The sequence below is a fragment of the Haliotis rufescens genome, unplaced genomic scaffold (assembly GCF_023055435.1).
Source record: "Haliotis rufescens isolate VD_foot unplaced genomic scaffold, xgHalRufe1.0.p SCAF_5, whole genome shotgun sequence".
NCBI classification, from domain to species: domain Eukaryota; kingdom Metazoa; phylum Mollusca; class Gastropoda; order Lepetellida; family Haliotidae; genus Haliotis; species Haliotis rufescens.
Genome location: NW_025964223.1, coordinates 26,167,535 through 26,187,699, shown reverse-complemented (window position 1 = coordinate 26,187,699; position 20,165 = coordinate 26,167,535). Strand labels below are relative to the sequence as shown.

Sequence of the window (20,165 nt, the reverse complement as noted above, 5' to 3'; positions counted from 1 at the left end):
TCAAACAAAATATAAAAACATAAGATCAACCTGATAATATGCTGGACAAACAGTAGCCAAAATACAGAGTCAAACTCCCCATCATCAAAGATGAGTTGATGTTATTGTAGCCCATGCTCTGAATGCTAGGAATGGAGAAGTATGTTTGTGTTACTGATCATGTTAAAGGTGGCAGTGTGAGCTGGGAGTCACAGCATGTAACATGATCTGCCCACGGCTCCTGGCCACTGCTACTTGCTTAATGGAAACATTACTGGCATACACTGCTTCCTTGTTCCACACCACCATGTTAATGTTGTGTGTAATAAGCTTCATGGTGCCGATCATCGGTACTGTACATGTTTTGTTGTCTTGACCCCCAGAGTCAAGGAGGGGGTCTGTGCAGTTACACAGTAATGTTCTGTTGTTGTTGATGACTAGAATGTAGCTCACCTGGTCACTTTTAGGCGTGTTAGGCTGAAGGGGTCGTCATCACAGGTACTACAGATGTGTACCTCAGATACGTTTCAGTATACAGAAATGTACCCTAGCTAAAATCAGAAGACAGAACGGTAACCTTGGATGAGTCCAATCCGCATTGCAGGGCACGGTTCCTTGACTTAGAACCTGGAAGATTTTCTTCAGTTTCTGGATTGTAAGTGTCATACTCATTTCAGTGTGCTATATGAAAAAGCAAGCTTATACAGTGAATTATGTACAGTACTCTTATATTCTGCGAAGCACAGCATTATCCAGCATGCACTTGTAATCATGTTAAATATAACCATAACTACAACATGAACCAGGTTCTGTAGACTAACGATTAGTTTCTGAAAAGATATAATTTTGATAGAAACAAATAAGTCCATTTAAATTGAAAACAAGTCCCAGTGAGATGGGAGATTCATAACCTGAGGACAATCTAGACTTGCATTACAGAAAAGGTTGGGCGGAAGGGAACATATGATTCAGGGACTGTGAGACAGACTACATGTTCTGTTTCAGGTTGGGGAATAAGGACTCGTCTGCCGTGTAGGGTACCAGGTACTGTTCTGCTTTCTGATATTGGTTAGGGTACATTTCTGTATACTGAAACGTACCCGGGGTACATATCTGTAGTACCCGTGCTGACAATGACCCCTTCAGTGCATGCCATTTTCCCTTGTACTTGCTTAGTCATATACAATGGTTGGTTTGTTGGTTGTTTAAACCCCCACTCAGCAATATTACAGCTATATGACAGAGGTCTGTAAATAATCGAGTCTGGACCAGACAATGAAGTGATTAATATCATGAGCATGGATCCACACATTTGGGATCAATGACATGCATCAACCAAGTCAGCGAGCCTGACCGCCCAATCCCGTTAGTCGCCTCTTACGACAAGCACACAGAAACACATTTTCTGTTGTTGGTGTTAGCTGTTTTTGAGCTCACCTGGTCCAAAGTGCTTGTTCTTGCTTGTACTTGCTTCGTGTAATGTATGATGGGACTCCTTTATATAGTCACCACACAGTCTTTTTTTTTCTTTTGACAACATGAATTTGGCTCACATGGTCCAACTGTATGAAGGTGTTTTGGCTAGTTCCTTTGTTCTCAAATAGTCATATTTAATGAAACTGTATTATATACACATTCATATTCTGCTGTTGTTGATAACTCGATTTTAGCTCACCTTGTCAAAAATGGATGCATGTGCACACGCAGCTTGGCTATTAGCATTTTCAGTCGTGCTCATGGAAGTTGATCCAGACAGCACTATTCCCAATAATAATCATTTGGTTAAACAGTGAGTGAGTATGGTTTTATGCTGCTTTTAGCAATATTCCAGCAATATTGAGGCGGGGGACACCAGAAATGGGCTTCACACATTGTGCCCATGTGGGGAATCAAACCTGGATCTTAGACGTGATGAGCGAACACTTTTACCATTAGGCTAACTCGCTGCCCTTTAGTTTAACAAATTCATGGATGAACAAATCATGGGTTTAATTGTGATGCTCGTTTTTGTAATATGTAGATACTGTGTGATATTGTTCTAAAGGTGGGGTCAAGACTAATGAGGCTACAGTCCACTTGTTACTAAGGTGATCGATGTAGTGTCTACAATGTGGAGGATTTGAAGTGGTTTAATTACTTACTTGTATTATTGACAAAGCTGACCCAGATTCATTGTAATTGTCTTTTTGCTTCTAAGCCATGTTTGGATTCTCTTTAATTTCTTGCATTCCAGTTCTTGTTTCTATGCTAACCAGATTGTAAGAGGCACTTATGAACCCCATACATAAGGTACAAAGTCTGTGACACAATCTGACTTTCCACAGCAGGGTGAGAACTATCTAAAAACCTTTACTAGCATGGATGAAGGTAAAATGCCATTGTAACGTTAAAAACAATAGGGAAATTTGGAAATTTGTACTAGCCCACAGGAATGTGTACTATCCCTGGGCTGGCGAGCTAGTGTTATGTTCTAACCCTGCTTAGAGACCATGATTATTCCTTCCAGGGAATCTGATGTCCACAGCAGCATCCTGTAGTCCTTGCCAAACTGCCCAATAGTTAAGTTAGCATAAAGACTAGTAGAAATTTGCCCTTTTTAAGGGTTTTGCTACATGTTATCATTATAAGGACTAGTGGGCTAAAACTGCACAGATTTAACTCCAAGTGTAACATAGAATGATGATTGAGAGTATCTGTTGATGCTGATACAGTTTCAAGCTCTATGAATTAACACACTTGTGATCATGTGAGGATGACTTTTTGTTAATAACGTTTTTGTTAATAAATAATTTGTGCTCCTTGAAATGGGAGTTTATTAAGAATGTTTCATGCTTATGATTGTTTTTGTGACTCTGATTTATTGCACCATGTCCCCATATATTCTTGCAACTGACAGGCCTCGTGAGTCTGCATGATCTACTGTCAACTCTTGGCCAACAGTCAATCTCAATATAATCAGATCTTAGTTCTCGCTCCCGCTCAGAACGACCTTTCATCCGACCAATCAGAGCGTCGCTTACCAGATCATGAAAGTGACAGTCGGAATGTGATTTCTAATCATCCATCTCGAAAACTTGAACATGGGATATTCCGAACGATAGTTACGTGTTTAACGACTGAATCCTTACAATCTAGACCATCTATTAGACATTCCAGAATGTATTTTTGTTCAGGTTTCAAATTTGTAATCGAGAATTTGTCAAAATATGTTTTGAAGCGTAGTCGCCAATTTGAAATTTGTGCCGTAAAACTGCCTTCTCATTGGTCATTCCATTGGTCGGTCAAAGGTCGCGAAAGGTTGGTCTGACGTGACACGTAATGGGATGTCCTCAGATCTTTGTTTAGCGGTAGCGGGAACTAAGGTCTGATTTTAATGAGATTGGGCCAACAGTGTAACTCATAGTTTTGCTCCCTGTGTGTCTGGGACCCCAGTATCCTATGCTTGTCTTATGAGCTAGCTAGCAGGGTTCAAAATTAAGCATGAAAGTCAAGGGGTCCTTGTCATAACCCTTAGATGTTAAAAGTGTATGATTTAGGGGGTCTCTAGATTCAAATACTTTAGATCTCAAGGACTCAAGGGCACCCTTAATTCCCATCTTCCCAAGGCAAGGACGTTAACTGACCATAAAAGTCCAGTTTCCACCATTGCCGAACTAGGCTGGAATTATGTAGTTATATTTTGGCTGGACTAAAGAGTCTATGCATGTGATTGGATGCATTTTGGAAGAAAGAACCTTTTTATTACAAAATACATTTTGATTATCGATCAGATTGTCTTGACCCAGCGCTGCCATTTTGTTTGAAACAAATGCAACTTATATGAGAGGTGGAATCTGATTGGTAAATAGGAGGGACAAAGAAGGGACATAACTAGTAATAGTCACTGGTGGCACTATGATCAAGCCCAGACCCGTGAAGATCCAGGGTAGAATAGGTCTTCAGCAACCCATGCTAGCCGTAAAAGGCAACTAGTCGTAAGAGGCGACTAACGGGATCAGGCTCGCTGACTTAGATGATGCATGTCATCGTATTCCATTTGCGTAGGGGGGCGGTTGGGTAGCCAAGTGGTTAAAGTGTTCGCTTGTCACGCCAAAGACCCAGGTTCAATTCCTAACATGGGTACAATGTGTAAAGCCCATTTCTGGTGTCCCCTGCCATAATATTGCTGGAATATTGGTAAAAGTGGTGTAAAACCCCACTCACTCACTCCAATTGCGTAGATAGATGTTCATGATGTCGATTACTGGATTGTCTGGTCAAGACCTGATTATTTACAGACTGCCGTCTTATAGCTGTAATTTTGCTGAGTGAGGTGTTAAACAACAAACAAACTCAGTTTACTCCATTGCCTCCATTGCCACTGGAGAGGATTGGTGGTGTGATTTAGTTGATTGCATGTCATTGTGACCCAGTGGTGTAGGGTTAGATATTGGCACTAGTCCTATAGTCCTTGCCAATCTGCCCAATAATTAAGGTATAGAAAGGACTAGTAGATATTTGCAATTATTAAGGGTTTTGCTATATATTATCATTATAAGGACTAGTAGACCAAAAATGTAAGTTTCTACCGCTGCAAGTCAGTCTGTTTAGCATTGCTCTTGTTTTCAGTCACTGGCTCATCTTATCCACATTTAATTATTTAAGTGAAATGTATCTGACTGAAAGTGATAGACAACATGCACTCTCTTTGTAATTGTGATGAATTAATTCACCCAAATGAGAAAAAACACATTTGAGCCAACATTGTTCCATTGTTTCATATACATACAGCAAATATACCTGGAGAGCTGTTACACAATGGTTCAATGGTTGCATGCGTAATCATATTCCACATTGAGTGGAATAAACAGCATGTATGTACAGCTTCTTTCATGTATACACGCAAGCAATGCATGAAGTTCGTAGATCCATGTTTCAGATATGTTTCACTAATTAAGTAACTCAACAAGATTTTGAAATCACAGTTTTGACTCACACACCCTAAATGAAGCATAACATAAATTCATTTTGCATCACAGATGTCAGTTTTAGAACTTTCTTCTTTGTCTATCTCATATTGAAGGCCTCGCCACTGTCTTCCCTGCCCTACACTATAGAGCAAAATGTTTTAGTTGAAGCGGTACATCTGTCCTGTTAGACTCAGGTATAAAGAAGTACTGATTATCTTACACCTGACCTTGCGATGGTAAAGAAGTGGTCACATCCCTGCCCTTGAACAGCTGATAGCCCTCCCCAGTGTGTAATAATGAGGAATATGTGGAGGGTATAGACAATATCGGGTTACCCTACAGCCCTGGCAACATGAAATACCTAACCAATTAGCATTGCTTGGAACCGCAGCACTGTATGTGTGGATAGGGAAGACATGGAGCAACCTGGAGCTGTAACCACCCAGGGGGAACAAGTGACCACTACACTTTGAAGTGACCTGTCCAGGAGCTTACTGCATCCCTGGGATGTTATCTTGATAATCACCTGAAGAGTACCAGACCTGACCCAGTTTGATGCCCTGCTGATTCCGATTCCACAGAGGGTGTAATCCCCACTGATTAAGTTTCATCCTGGGTATGAGTGGTAATGTATTGTAATTTGTTTTAGTTCACAGGTGTTAGCTTGTATGAGTTGAGATTATGATCTTGTTATCGCTCATTTCTGACAGATCAGAGACGTGTGTTTGTTCAAAGTTTATGATGTCTCAGTGAGTGTAAAGTTTGTTATGAAGTGCATCATGCCAAGTTTACATTAGATAACACTCTCATTGCAGCATATCTTAAGGTGATATCATGCTGATAATGTTTGCACATTTGTGTCAATGAAACAAGTGATAAAGCTCAACCATTGATACACAGTCTTCATCTAGAGTGTCGAATATATGAACAGCTGCTATATACAGAGCTTTACAGGAATGCCAGTCTCTGGTGAGGAGATGCATGGTCATAGTAAAGTAGGTAAAAGTAAGACACCCACAGGTAGAAGCAATCTCATGTTCTATGGCTGCCTGTGTATATATACATCAATCACTCTAACTATCTCAACCAGAATCTTGACAAGAGGACAAATGTGATCCATCATGCCTTCATTATAGAATGTGCTGGAAAAGGTCTTCCAGGGATCATACTCGTCAAAATTATTATTTTTAAGAGGAAAATTGATCCTTTATATAAGGTCAGGTTTTGATATTTTCAAAAAGGATAGTGAAATCATTCAATTTGGTACAATTTATATTTGAAATGAATTAGATATTTTCAGTGTTTATCAAGTTCTGTTCTGATGATACAATACATCTGTGAATATTTATTGTTTTTGAGAATGAATAAGAGACTTAATGATTAACATTTATTTTTTTACTCCTCTACAATAGCATGAATGTCAGATCACAAGTCTATATCCAATATACCGGTACATGTACGAAGGTCTATGATATAATTCCACAGTTTAAGTAGTGTCATTGTGAGTCACCTGTCATGCGGGAACAACTGTCGCAGACACCACAATCTCACCAATGTAATGCCCTGCATGTGCAATGTTACTTATCTGTAATTCTTGTATATGATTTTGTCTCAATGCTTCCTTTACTGTTTGTAATTATATCCATATGAACTGAGCTGAACTTCATTGTATTAAGGCTGTGGTCCATGGCACTAGAAGAACATATATACATACATACATACATACCAGGGGTCTGGAAACCGTCATATGCGCCGGACATGTCCGATTGGGAATCTCAAATGTCCGGTTTAAAATATTGCTTACCGGACATTTAAATTTTTCTGTCCGGACATTTTAAAAAGTATTGTCCAGACATTCTTAAATTTTGACCGGACGTGATCAACAGTTAGGACTGAGCAGTTTCTGTCTGCAGTTGTAACACAATGAAGATTATCTACACTGACAAGCTTTGTTTGTTTTGATTGCTGTAAATACATTGTACCTACATGATACACCAATCGGTCAATCACTGTAATAGGCATTACATACATACATACATACATACATACATACATACATACATACATACATACATACATACATACATACATACATACATACATACATACATACATACATACATACATTCATACATACATACATTCATACATACATACATTCATACATACATACATACATACATACATACATACATACATACATACATACAATACATACATACATACATACATACATACATACATACATACATACATACATACATACATACATACATACATACATTCAGAGGACAGGCAGTACTGCAACATTGCAAATAATATTTCATACAATATACAACATATTTATATTTATGCTTAACAAATTTACATAATGTAATCAATTTTTAAAAAGTTCTATTTTTGTTGTGGAAAACATAAAAACAACATTTGAGTTGTTAGGATATTTACGATAATGTAGTAGAATAGATCTGTTTCTCTGTTTTTTATAAAATGGACAGATTGATAAGTAGACGTTATCATGCAAGTGTGTTTTTGGGATGGTAAATATCTTGTATTGGAAATAAACATTGTATTTAGTGAGCCTTTGTAAGCTAAATAGAGAGTGTTTATTCCAAAAATAGGATTTTTGCCAGCCCAAAATGCAAAAGTGCGATAAACCTCTTTATGACATAATGTTGTTCTTTAATTCTTTGTCAAAAAAACTATACTCATTTCTCACATTGCATGTTTTTTCTGGAATGTGTGTATTAATATATATTATGTCAGGCCAGTGATTGGTCGGTCGGACAATGGCACCATGTGATATAGTTCCTACTGAAGCCTGTTTTTTTTTCAAGACAGTGGCAAGGAGCAGTTTGGCAAGGACAATAGGACTAGTGCCGACTTTTATCCCTGTAGAACTGTATCACACAGCTTGTAATCTTCCTTAGAACCATTAAATATGAGTGATTTAGTTTATTTGAATATATAACCAATCTGTTTTGTTTACAGTACTCAGTAAATATATTCCTCACATACTGGAGATCAGTTAAATTGTCTGACATCAGGATAGTATCATCTGCACACAGAAGTAGAATCAAACATATAACAGCATTTTACGCTCAGTCACAATTAGTAAATAAAAACCTGCTGCATTTCTTGCCGTACAAAAATCTTTATACATTCAGAAACAAAGAGAAAAGCAAGGGAGATAAGCTATCACCTTGCCTTTATGCATCAATACAGCAAGGAAGGAAGTTGGAAATCTCATTATTATTAAGATTGTGAGTCTTTGTACCATTATTCATATTCATAATTACTTGAGACATTTTCCATGTATTCCATAGCTAATCAATATATTCTGAGTCCAATTCTCCATACACTGTCAAAAGCGTTGGAAAATCTATATATGTACAATATGACTTTGTTTTGCATGCTTTAAGTGCTTCAGTAATACCATAAAGTATATTTGTGTGATCAATTGTGGAGAAAGGTTTTCTGAAACCAGTTGTTTTTCTGGTAAGTGTTCATTTTCCATAATAAATATAGACATTATTGTACAAAATATAGTGAACAATTTTCCAAGGCACCTGAAAAAGGTTATTAGTGTATCTTTCCCCCTTGGATCATCCGTGTTATGAATAGGTTTGACAATTCTATTGAGCCATAATGCTGAAAGTACTCCTGTATCTAATACAATGTTAACAAGTACTTTTGGGACGAGTGTCACATCTTTTCACTAAAATATATGGCAGCTGCTTAGTGTCTAGATTTAATCCAAATTGTTGTAAATCAAATGAATGTGAAGTGTTGCAATGAAGAGTAATAATAAGGTTATTGTTCCCTAGCATATAATTTGGGGGATATAGTCATCATTGGCCTGTCTGTCCATCCATATTTCATTTCCAAAGCATAACTCGAAAACTGTAAATGATGTTTTGTCCAAACTTAGTACATATATAAACCAGGGACTGAAGTGGTGCCTTTTGCTATTGTGGGGGACGGAGTGATTTGTCATCTTCTGATGACTCTTGTAATATAAAGAATTTATACTTTCGGGAGTATGAAACTTGAAAAGTTTAATATGCTCAAGAAAACATTAGATGCAAAAATATCATTGGCCCCAGAAGCTTTCATACAGCTCGCCGCATTATTCATTTAAAACAGACATAAGTGCTTTAATTAACTGATTGTGATCAAACTGTCCTGGAGGCCAGCTAAATACTTGTCATAAAGTTTCATGCAAAAATCCCAACTGTTTACTATTGAGGCCAGTGGGACAGTTTGTATTGAATATAAATCACATAAGGTGTATATTAGCCAGCCTCGTCAGATGACCTCAGTCAAGATACAGCCTTTAGCGGAGAAGCCTGCTGGTAATTAAGTGATAAACCCAGGCATAGCAGCTGGACACAGGTAATGCTTTGACATTGCTGGCAGGGTAGGGATATACACATAGGTAAATACTGCTCATATAAAAACAACTAAAGGAAGATATTTTGCAAAATAGACAAAACAATTATGGATAACACCTTCTTTAGTATATAGTAATTGCAATGTTTCAGTATGGATCCTTATACTATTGTCAAGCAAGGGCAATGAAATGTCACTATGACGTGTAATAGACAAGTTGTTATCCATAAATATTTTGTCTATTTTGTCAAACGTCAACTTCTATGAAAATGCCTATCTAACAATTTAGTATATAGTTAGCTATAGAAAAATCACTTAGAATATGTCCAGCTTGCAATAATTGCATACAGGACAAAATTCCCCTTTCAATTAAATTGTTCATATGATGATTTGAGAAAATTACATCTGTCTGTAAATGTTTGGAAACATCCTAGCTTGAGTATTTATGAAAAAGTGATGTGTTATAAAAATGAAAATTTATTGAAAGGTTTTTCACATTATCTATGTTAAATGTAAGAAGAAAAAAACGTAGTTTGTAATGCATTTACTTGCATGTTGTTTGTTATTAACAATTTTTGTATGATCTCTACTTATTATTTTGTCTTTGAATATGGGCCTGATTGAGGCCTTAAATGCAAATGCTCATCTTCTTCTTAATCTTTTTCGGTAAAAATAATATATATTGATAATCTGAAATATTTACTTTAAATATGAAATGGATAATCAGAATTATTACATTAATATAGTTAGTTTCGATGGAATAAAAATTAAAAAATTCCAGCAATTGTTTATTTTGAAATTGACTGTATATTTTGATCAGATATATATTATGTTAATCATGTCAGCTGTTGACTTGTCTGTTTTGTGTGCACTTATAGCCTACATCTAAGGAAGTATTATTGATAACCCATGTACTGGAGACATTGGTGACTATGCACAACTGCACAACTATTTTTTCATTGTTTTAAAACCTCAGTTATCAAATCCAGTCATTGTGTGTAATCTTGCTCTGTCGGCCATTACTTGTATAGGATTTTCCTCATTTGAAAGCTGTCACCTTGTCATGGAAGATTGTATCAGGATATCATTTTTTTGAAAAAGTTAATCAGGCCATAGTCCCTGATACATAGTACAATGACCACATAGGTTTCATTTGACTAGCTGGGAACAATATGGTATGTGTCATATGTAGTAGTACATGTATGTTATATATGCTCATGTAACAAGAACTTAAAATGGTGTGGGTGTATCCTGTAGATTGAACACAAAGTGTCTACTGTGGGCGTAGATAATGGTATCAGAGACTTAGATTAATCCTTGAGAACCAACCACCTGGACTGTTTCTTTCTTAAAGATATGTGTTGTAATTAGGTGGTACGACTGTCTGGAAGTTGTAGTCCTCATTCTACTGCATTGTAGATTGTGTTGTTCACATATGGTGGTCTCAGATTTACTGTGATATATGTTGATACACTACAGTATATCATTGTGATACACATCAACCTGCTCCTGGTTTTCTTATCAGTTCTTCTATAGATTTTGTTGGCTATCATTAGCTGAGATTACTTGACTGAAAGATATTTTACTTGAACAGGGCTTCAGATAGGTGGCTGGAGTCATAGTTTGTATCATTGATTTAGTTGTTTTGCTTGTTGTTTGGTTGCTTTTTGTTGTTTAAAGAGCTGACTGAGGAGCAGGTTGTTACAGAGGGTGACTTGCTGTTGGTGTTGATACACAGCAGCTATTGTTGTTCATGCTGTCAACCACTAGTTTGCCTCCCCCAGACTCAATTATCTACAGGCCAGCACAATATAGATGGAATATTGCTGACTGGGACATTAAACAACATTCTGTTATGAGTCATATCTTCTGACATTATGTTTTTGGTTTAACAAATTTAAGCTGCCTCCACAATTAGGTGTGTTCAGGCCAAAACAGTTTGTTTTTGTTTTTTTCTATTAAAGGGCAACAATAAACTAACTCTTAGTTGTGTCGCCAGCGCCATTTTAATTAGCCAGCGTAATCACCAGATATAGCCTCAGGGAGCCTACAAACTTGGCTTCAGACCAATGAGCGGACAATTGTGGAGCCTGTTGTTTTAAACGACACAGTGCTTGAGTTGCCTTAAAAATAGATATTAAACTAAGAGTAATTTTTATTCAGCTTTAGGAAAAGGTATGATAAGGGCCCTTTTAACCTACATGATCTGCATGATTTATATAATAAGCAAAACATTCAGAAATTGTATCAGATGTTCACATGAATGAGAACAAGTCTTTTTTCATATCAACACATGTTTTGGATTAATCACAACTCTAGATGTATTATTTTGCTAAAATGTGTCAAAAAGGCTGATTTTGTAGAGGTCCTCAGGAAGTATTTATTTAACTATTTGAACATAAGCTAGTCTTTGACCCAAGCTGATTTTTTTAGATGGGGTGGAGTGGTCAAGCAGTCTAACGTGTAGCGCTATGTGCCGAGATCGTATTCCACTAGTGACCAGGTTGTTATTCAGCCTTGGGACCAACAATGTTTACAGGTCTGTTCGGTGTTGTCACCACCCCTAGTGTACAGTACATTCACCCTGTGCACTCGAAAGAACCCACTCATCCGATGGTAGTTGACCAGATGATGGAAACACGAATATGTCCATACACCCGAAACACAAGTGTCAAAATGTGTGATTTCACGCTGGGCAAGTGACTTAGTTCAAATGTGCCTCTGTTCGCCCAGCAGGGAATGAGTACCTGATATGTGAGGTGGATGTAAAAACCTTCTCGGCAGCTTCGGTTGTATACTCCCTAGGGAGTTTGAGAATGATAACTGGAAGCATACAGATCCACTGGTCTGTGAACATGTTTATAACCACATTTGAGCAGATACTCTATGTAGAATACACTGATGGAAATGAATAAGGGAACACTTAGTCTTAGACACAGTAAAATGATATACTATCATGAATGAATTAAAAACTAAAACTCTAATTTAAATGGTGCTTCTGAAAATTCTCCAAATCAAGCTTTGATCAACATGATCAAGCTAGCCCCTTTGTGCCATAGAGCATAGTTAAGTATGTTAGAACTTTAACATTTAGAAAACTTGATATAGTCTTATCATCATTATTTTCAGAACAACCTAGCTAAGAAGCGGGATCATATGCGCACTATGAAATTACCTGAGCTACGAGAACAAAGTGAGGGAGACATGGCTCCCCCCCAGCTCCTGACATTATCGGAGAACACCCTGACCCCGCCCCCTCCTTCACAGGACTCGGTCACACCAAGTTTGCCTGATGAGTTCCTGGAGAAACTGGGCCTGAAGATGTCATCGCCTGAAGAGAAAGTGGTAAAGTAAGTACAAGTTTGCAGTATACTTTACACCAAGATGCTGCCAGCATCAGTCATGTCTCATCTCACACACATTTGAACTCCAGCATGCAGCTACTCTGGGTTATCAATCATTTTTGTTTCAAACCTGAGTTACTTGTGCTATAACAAGTGATGTGAAAGTTTCATTGTCAGCATGAGTAATTTTTCAACTAATGTGGGTTTTGTGGCCTTTTTTAAACTGTTGGTGATTAGTTATTCTACCATGACATTGATGTATGCTTGATTCTGATTGGTTAAAAAGAGGTTTCCTTTTTGCTACAGAAACCCCTTTCAAATATGTTAAGCCTTTTCACCAAGAAAATGTGCGTATGAATACATCCATAGCCTATACATGTCGATTCATAAGAAATGGCTGCCAATCGATCACCCCAATATGAACTTAAAACATATCTATATTTCCTCTATTTCACGCAGGGTCTCTAATACAAGTCAGCTCTCTTATACATGCCGAGTCAACAGAACGCGTAGCATTTAATAGAGGAAATACGGTAGTTTGATATCGGATGTGTTTGGCACGAAGACATTTGGTTCCAAATTAAAATAAGAGGTGTCTACTCTACAGTGGGATTACATCAAATTTCAAAACACAGTAGGTTTATCTCCCAATTATGTCCCTTAAAAAAACCTCTTAAATGACTGATGATGTACAAGATTTATAAGGGCTGTAGTCTCATGAGCTTCTTGTATAAAAAAAATAAATTCTAGCAGTGTCTCTCTGTAATTCAATATCAGTTTGATGATTCAGTTGAAATATGACTATTCTCTTGAATTGTGTGTTACATTATATGTCAGCAGTATAGCTATGGCATTGGACCTGCATGGAAATCAATCTTGGCATGGTCTTGGTCGATGTGTGAGCCTTGTCTGGGTACTCACCTGGGTACAAAATGGGTGCTGAGTGTGGTCTAGCTTTCAGTGAAATGCTGTGATGTCATGACTTGGTCTTAGAAGTGTGCAGAATGGAGCTCAGGCATGCCTGATCACACGTTGATACCAGAGAAGCTGACTTGTGCATTATCAATAGATCCCTTTTATTCATTTTGTGATTATCATAGATTTTGAAGACTGCAGAATACCAGATACTTTGCTGACATTTTGTATAATATGGAAATATTCTGTAATATTGACTTCCTGCTTCAGTGAGTGAGTTTGGAGTTTGTGTCTCGATCCACTGAATAAAGGTTTTCTGGATATTTTTCACAAACTCTTTCAGCAATTGATGTCTGGCATTGTTTTCTGCAGAGATAGGTACCAACTGACGCTCTGCCAATGTAATTGGGATGTCATGTCAGTATCTAATAAACACACAATTTTCTAACAGAAAAATAAAACCATAACTACTTATTAGACGCCCCGATCTAATAAGCGCCTATGGCAATATTTGCTAATATATTGGTAAGTGAACAATCCCAATAAGTGCCCCTTGCGATTATTAACTTATTTATTCAAGTGTAATACACCCTCGTGTGTTATGCGCACCCTTAGTTATGGGCTATTAAATTCTGGAAAAATATATCTTTCGTGTATAATACGCACAGACTTTCTCTTTAGTATCATTTCAGGCGGTCGTATATATTGCTGTCATGATCTGTCATCTGACATAGAATGTAAAAAAATCTGTATTGAATATACGCAAGTAAACCCTTTTGTTACACTATTTAAGTGTTCATTGTATAACTGGACTTATGTTTGTAATCTATTTTATCAATGTTATTCAAAATTTCATTCAATGATGTTTACATAATAATTTCAGCGAAATCGTGTCCCTACGATACTTACAACTTCCGTTCACCCTGTTCCATAGAGCCCGCTTTCCCACATACCGCTACAGCACCAAATCATATTTATCAATGCAACAATGATCTTATTTTCTTCTGTTTCATTTCTTAACGAATCTACATATCAAGCTAAACATGTCATGGTTGACTTTCAATGAGAAAATATCTCCAAATGTGACAAATTATTTCCATTTGCGTTGTTTTCGTTTGTTTACATCACATGCTGTCGTAGAAGCCGTATGGAGAGGTAGCGATATGATCACTTTGAAGTGTGAATATATATTGTTGTGCACCTCACAGTCGAAGTTTTAGTTGCAAATAATTATTCAAAACAGTATGTAAAGCATCAGTCTGTTCTGATTTCAACATTTGTTTTAAAATGAGAGAAAATTACAGTCACATGATATGCAAATTAGCCTGTGCCAGTGCTGTTATGCGTAGTTATGTTACTTCTGAAAACGATGATTAACTAAAGACTAGATGTACGTTTAGGAGATAAACATGCTGTGTTTTCAATGTAGAGCTAGGTTACCTGTAGATTTAACCCCGCTAAATTGAATTTGGAACCGAACGCGCAGCGTGAGGTTTCAAATGTTAAATTTAGCGCGGTTAAATCTACAGGTAACCTAGCTCTACATTGAAAACACAGTGTGTTTACCTCCATTCTACCATGACTAAATAAAACACGAACTCTTTGGTGTTAGCAAATATACTGAGTGAAGCGGCATGGGTTGAGTTCAATGTTTTGAGTGGGTTATCAATCTGAATTACGGAATCACCGAACAAAATATCATGCTGTATATACTCAAGCAGTTTGTTTATACCGTTATACTTCACTCGAACATATGACAGGCATTGAAAGCATATAAGCACGGCAACTTGGTAAGCTAACATGAGGTGGGCATCCCTAAAGAAAGCAAAGCAAGCTTTGCAAGGCTTCCGCTCTACATTACGCGTCACCATTATGACGTCATATCGCTCATTGTGACGCAAAAGATACGACGTCACAGTCGTATATAGAAAAGCGCCAAAATTTCAAGCTCTCTGTTGTCTCCAAAACGTATATACATTACCTTGTTCATTTCTGTCGTGTTTTTCTGCACGAAATGTATTGCCACACATCCTTTGAATGTTGTAGTAACCGCATCTGCGCATTTTGTAACCTGTAATTGTAGATATAGTTATTTAATATGCCTACCGACAATGACTGAAAATAGTACTATTCTATGAATATTAGCTTCCGCGGTGATGCGGCCGTCAAAACCAGCTGTTTCAATCAGAGGGGGTTTATTGTGATTTAATAGCCTCAAGCTGTCCCAAGAAGTCAGTTTTTCGTGAATGCAGCTGCTGGTTAGTTTTTATTCTTGTGAATACATCATTGAACATATTGGCACATGACATGACCTCCTCAGTCTGTGGCTATCAACTATCATGAAGTTGTCCTTTGGCATTATTTTCAGTAGATGTTAGTTTATTGTCTCAAAAAGAGACCCTAATATCTCAGATATCACATTAATTGTATTGGAAATGTCACCACACTAATGGGGCATCACTGATTAGTATTTGCTGATATTTTGTTTACACAGTCTTGTGTCATCATGTAACCAGAACATACATGAACCCTGGGTAGTTCCAGCATTTGCATGTTCACGTCAGTATGCATGTAATATGCCATATAAACACATAACAAAAGTTCTTGAACCCTTAACCTTTTGGACAAATTATCACTATGAATAGTTGCAAAATTGCTGATGCAACGTTAAGCAATTATCACTCACTCAAAGTAGACAAATTGTTGGAACCATCTAGGTCCAACAAGAAATTCCCATATACATCTAGGCATACATAATTGGATACTTCTCTCTAGCCTCCTTGTGGTTGTTTCAGTGCCAAGATTCTGTGTCATTGTACAACTGTAGTCCCATAGCATCAGTCATAGTTCTGACACCATCTCTCTGAGATGCACCAGATTTGGATAAAGCAGTGAGGGCAGTCACTTATGTTCCTTGCCTGAGAAGAATGTTACTTTACTCTCAAGTTAATTCCCAACAGTACCGGTATATGTATTGCAATCATTTCAAAATGGGTTGGGGGAATAACAGCAATATCAGCAACAATGTGAAAAACATCTAGATAAATTTAATAATTATTTTTTGTTGATAAAGGCCTTATTGTAAACTGAGAACTTTTATTGACATTTATATTTATCAGATTGCTGACACTGCACTGGTTTTTTTTCTTGATAGCAGGAAGTGGTCCGGTATACCTTTAAGCTCTGTGTCACAGCTTGTCAATTTATCAGCGTGGTGGCCTATAGCAAGAGGAAGTTGCTTATGAAATTTAGAGTTTGATTTGTGAAGCAGTTGTGCATGTGTTAGTCTTAAACTATTGACTCTCATGAGTTGTCGGGGCGGTCGGGTAGCCTAGTGGTTAAAGCGTTAGTTCGTCACGCCGAAGACCTGGGTTCGATTCCCGACATGGGCACAATGTGTGAAGCCCATTTCTGGTGTCCCCCGCCGTGATATTGCTGGAATATTGCTAACAGCGGCGTAAAACCATACTCACTCACTCACTCATGAGTTGTCCTGACTCCTGGGTAACCAAGTGGTTAATTAGTGAGTTTCTGTTAGGACTGTTACAGGTGCTTGAACACCAGTTGGGTTCAGATGGACTCATGTTCTGGGACGATACCTCACATCTTCACTTGTCTAACTTGATTGCAGACATCAAAGAAGAAACGGTACATCGTTTGGTCACATTAGCTGGTGCTTCAAAAAGACAATTGACCATTGATATCGGGTACTCAAGTCTGGTTTTGAGACCCTGGTACTCTTATTTTCCTGCCTTTCAGCTCATGTTGTTTTAGTTTTTATGCGTTTTTTGTTGTATGTTTTTTTATTGCCTTCTTATATTCCAATTTGCTTTATTGAAAATGGAAAACTGCATATCATAAGTATGATTTAGTCCTGATTTATAGGTGTATATAAATTTTGTAAAATAGAAGGCTAGATATTTGACTTTCTTGGAATGTCTTCTTGAAAAGAATGAAAAGTGCATACTTGTCTACTATAAATAGAAGTGTTGGTTTGTCACCATCTTAGGTTTATTATAGTTTTCTGAAAGCATCAGAATATAAAGCTTATCTTTTGTGAATCAACTGGAAAAACTATTTCTTAAGTAACTGTCTTTGTAGATGCTTTAATCACTTGACTACATACAGTTGCCGTGGAAAAGTGCTCTTTTTTCTTCTCTTCCAGTCTTTAAAACAAAACATCTTGAATTGGTCTAGCATTATCTCAAGAAGTGTTTGGGTCCTGCTGTCCTGAAGTCCTATTATATTTGGACTTCCACCATTTGGTAGAGGAGGTTATTTGATCTATAAAGATAAAAATAAGCACCTTCTTTTTCGATAGCAAACTCTGTTTTCAGTTTGGGTTTGAAAAGTCCTCAAACAAACAAAAAGGTTGTATGCCAAAGTTTTATAGTTGTATTTCAGTGAGTGGTATTGTCAGTCTGTAGCGTGATATGCATCATACCGCAATAAGTCAGGTTTTACTCAACTCTAATATAAACAGATTTGTGACTTTTCTTATGATCACCTGCACTCAAATAGCTGTATAAAAATAGTAGAACATGTCATCCTGATTCGGTTGTAACCCAGTGTCATAAACCCATCCCAAACACATGCAAGTGCACACAGAGAAGAAAATACAGGTTAACTAGAAAGCTTTTTTTTTAAATGAATTCTGCCCAGATTAATCAGGAAATTGCCCCTTTGCTGATGGAAATAACTGCTATAAACCTAAAGGATTTTGTTTTAATCAAGCTTTTATTCACGCCAGTTTATGATTGTCTCAGGTGAAGATTGGCGGCTAACCCTGTATTGGTGCAGTCTCATAAATAAAACCAAGGACTGTCACCAGTAAAGTACATCCTGGAAATAAAAGTGTTGGGATTTTCTATGAGTCTTTTTCTGCAAATGCTCAGAGGCCTATTGTATCTGGTTCCGTTCAATGTTATTTGACAGTTCATGGACCATATATTTTTTTTTGTAAGATGTTTCAGTATCTCATGTTATAAGATTGTAATCCAAAGCTATACTTTGGGGAACAATTGCAGACAAGTCTCAATATTTCTGAGTGCTTCAGCAAATGTAATGAACTATTGAAGAAGATGTTGCAAATTAAACTGTTTTAATTAATTATTGGGTACCTAAAATTTGTAAAGAATAAGTGCTAGTTCTTCCAAAGATCACTTCTTATTGAGCTACATTTTTAGACATACACACACACACACACACACACACACACACACACACACACACACACACCCCAAACCTGTAGTACAGTTATATGTTTATGAATATCAACATGGCTTAAATACCTGATTTGTAGTGAGCTTTTATATATAATTCAATATAATTCTGAATTATTCATTTAAAAATCAACTGAAAATGCGTATGACCACATTTGTAATGTGAAAGTGCATCTTAAAGCAAGGAAGCATCAAACTGTACTTCTTTCTTTCAAATGACATTTTTGCGACTTAACTATTTTATGTAAATGTACAATATCTATGTTGTATAACTACCTAAGTATTGTATTTTTCTTGTTCATAATAACAGTTGAACAAAATGTCAACAAATATGTAAGAAATGTAAGTATCAAGAGTTATGAGTGGAGAAATACCGCCGATCTCTCCACTGTCACACTTGAAATGAAAAGTGGTGTCACAAGTTGACATTTCTATGCTATGGTGTCACAACTATTGAACATTTAAGTCATGCACTCTACCATATTCCATCTATCCAAAGAGTATTTATGGTTATTACATTGCAGCATCAATGAAATATTCTATAATGGGATCAAGGGTATTAGCTTTGACCATTTAAACCCCCAGTTAATGCTTAAGTCAATTGTCCAATTAGTGTTCAGGAATGCTATAACTCCTCTGGAGATACTGGTTGATCTCACACACTCAATAACCAACCTTGTATAAATGTACCAGTTTCCTTCACATTGGGTAGCCTTGTGGTTAAAGCGTACGCTCGTCATGCCGAAGACCCGGGTTCGATTCCTGACATGGGTACAATGTGTGAAGCCCATTTCTGGTGTCCCGCGCCATGATATTGCTGGAATATTGCTAAAAGCGGCGTAAAACCATACTCACTCACTCACTCCTTCACATTGCCTTCCACAGTGCACAGCGTCTTTGTAAGCACTACACTATGTAGCTTCATCAGTTTTAGACCGTTATTCAAATTTCACACATGCTGTGGTCTAATGACCCCTACCCCCATGTTTGTCTTGCTTACCCTTATCATGCTAGTTGCTAGGAGTGCTTCACTCTATGTGTGTATGTTTGAAGCATCCACACCATTGTCATCCACATAGCTGTGTCCTCCTTTCACTCTGGGGAAGAGGACATCGATCAGGACTGGGCCTCCAATCTCCATTTGAAGAAGTTGAGGTGAAATGGGGTTTAACGTTATATTCAAGATTATTTCACTTAATGGTATATTATATAGCGACATACATGCATGTCTGCTTGAACTAGTCCGGACTATATTGCTAGCCCACTGATATACCATGATGCAGTTTTAACATGAATACCCCACTCACACAAAGCATACTGACTTCGAGCCAACCAGTCCTTGTTTTAGCCCCTTAATGCCGAAC

At 37.3% G+C, this 20,165-nt stretch overlaps 1 protein-coding gene across 6 annotated transcripts in view; it reads left to right on the top strand.

The window, feature by feature from the left end:
- The window catches only part of LOC124110784 (inositol 1,4,5-triphosphate receptor associated 2-like), a 177,356-nt gene that overhangs the window by 106,312 nt on the left and 50,879 nt on the right, over positions 1-20,165 (top strand). For all 6 annotated transcript variants that reach the window (XM_048384574.1, XM_046470217.2, XM_048384575.1 and 3 more), the window contains exon 29: positions 12,450-12,670. In XM_048384574.1, the coding sequence (XP_048240531.1) occupies positions 12,450-12,670 (221 nt within the window). The remainder of the gene's footprint in view (positions 1-12,449; positions 12,671-20,165) is intronic.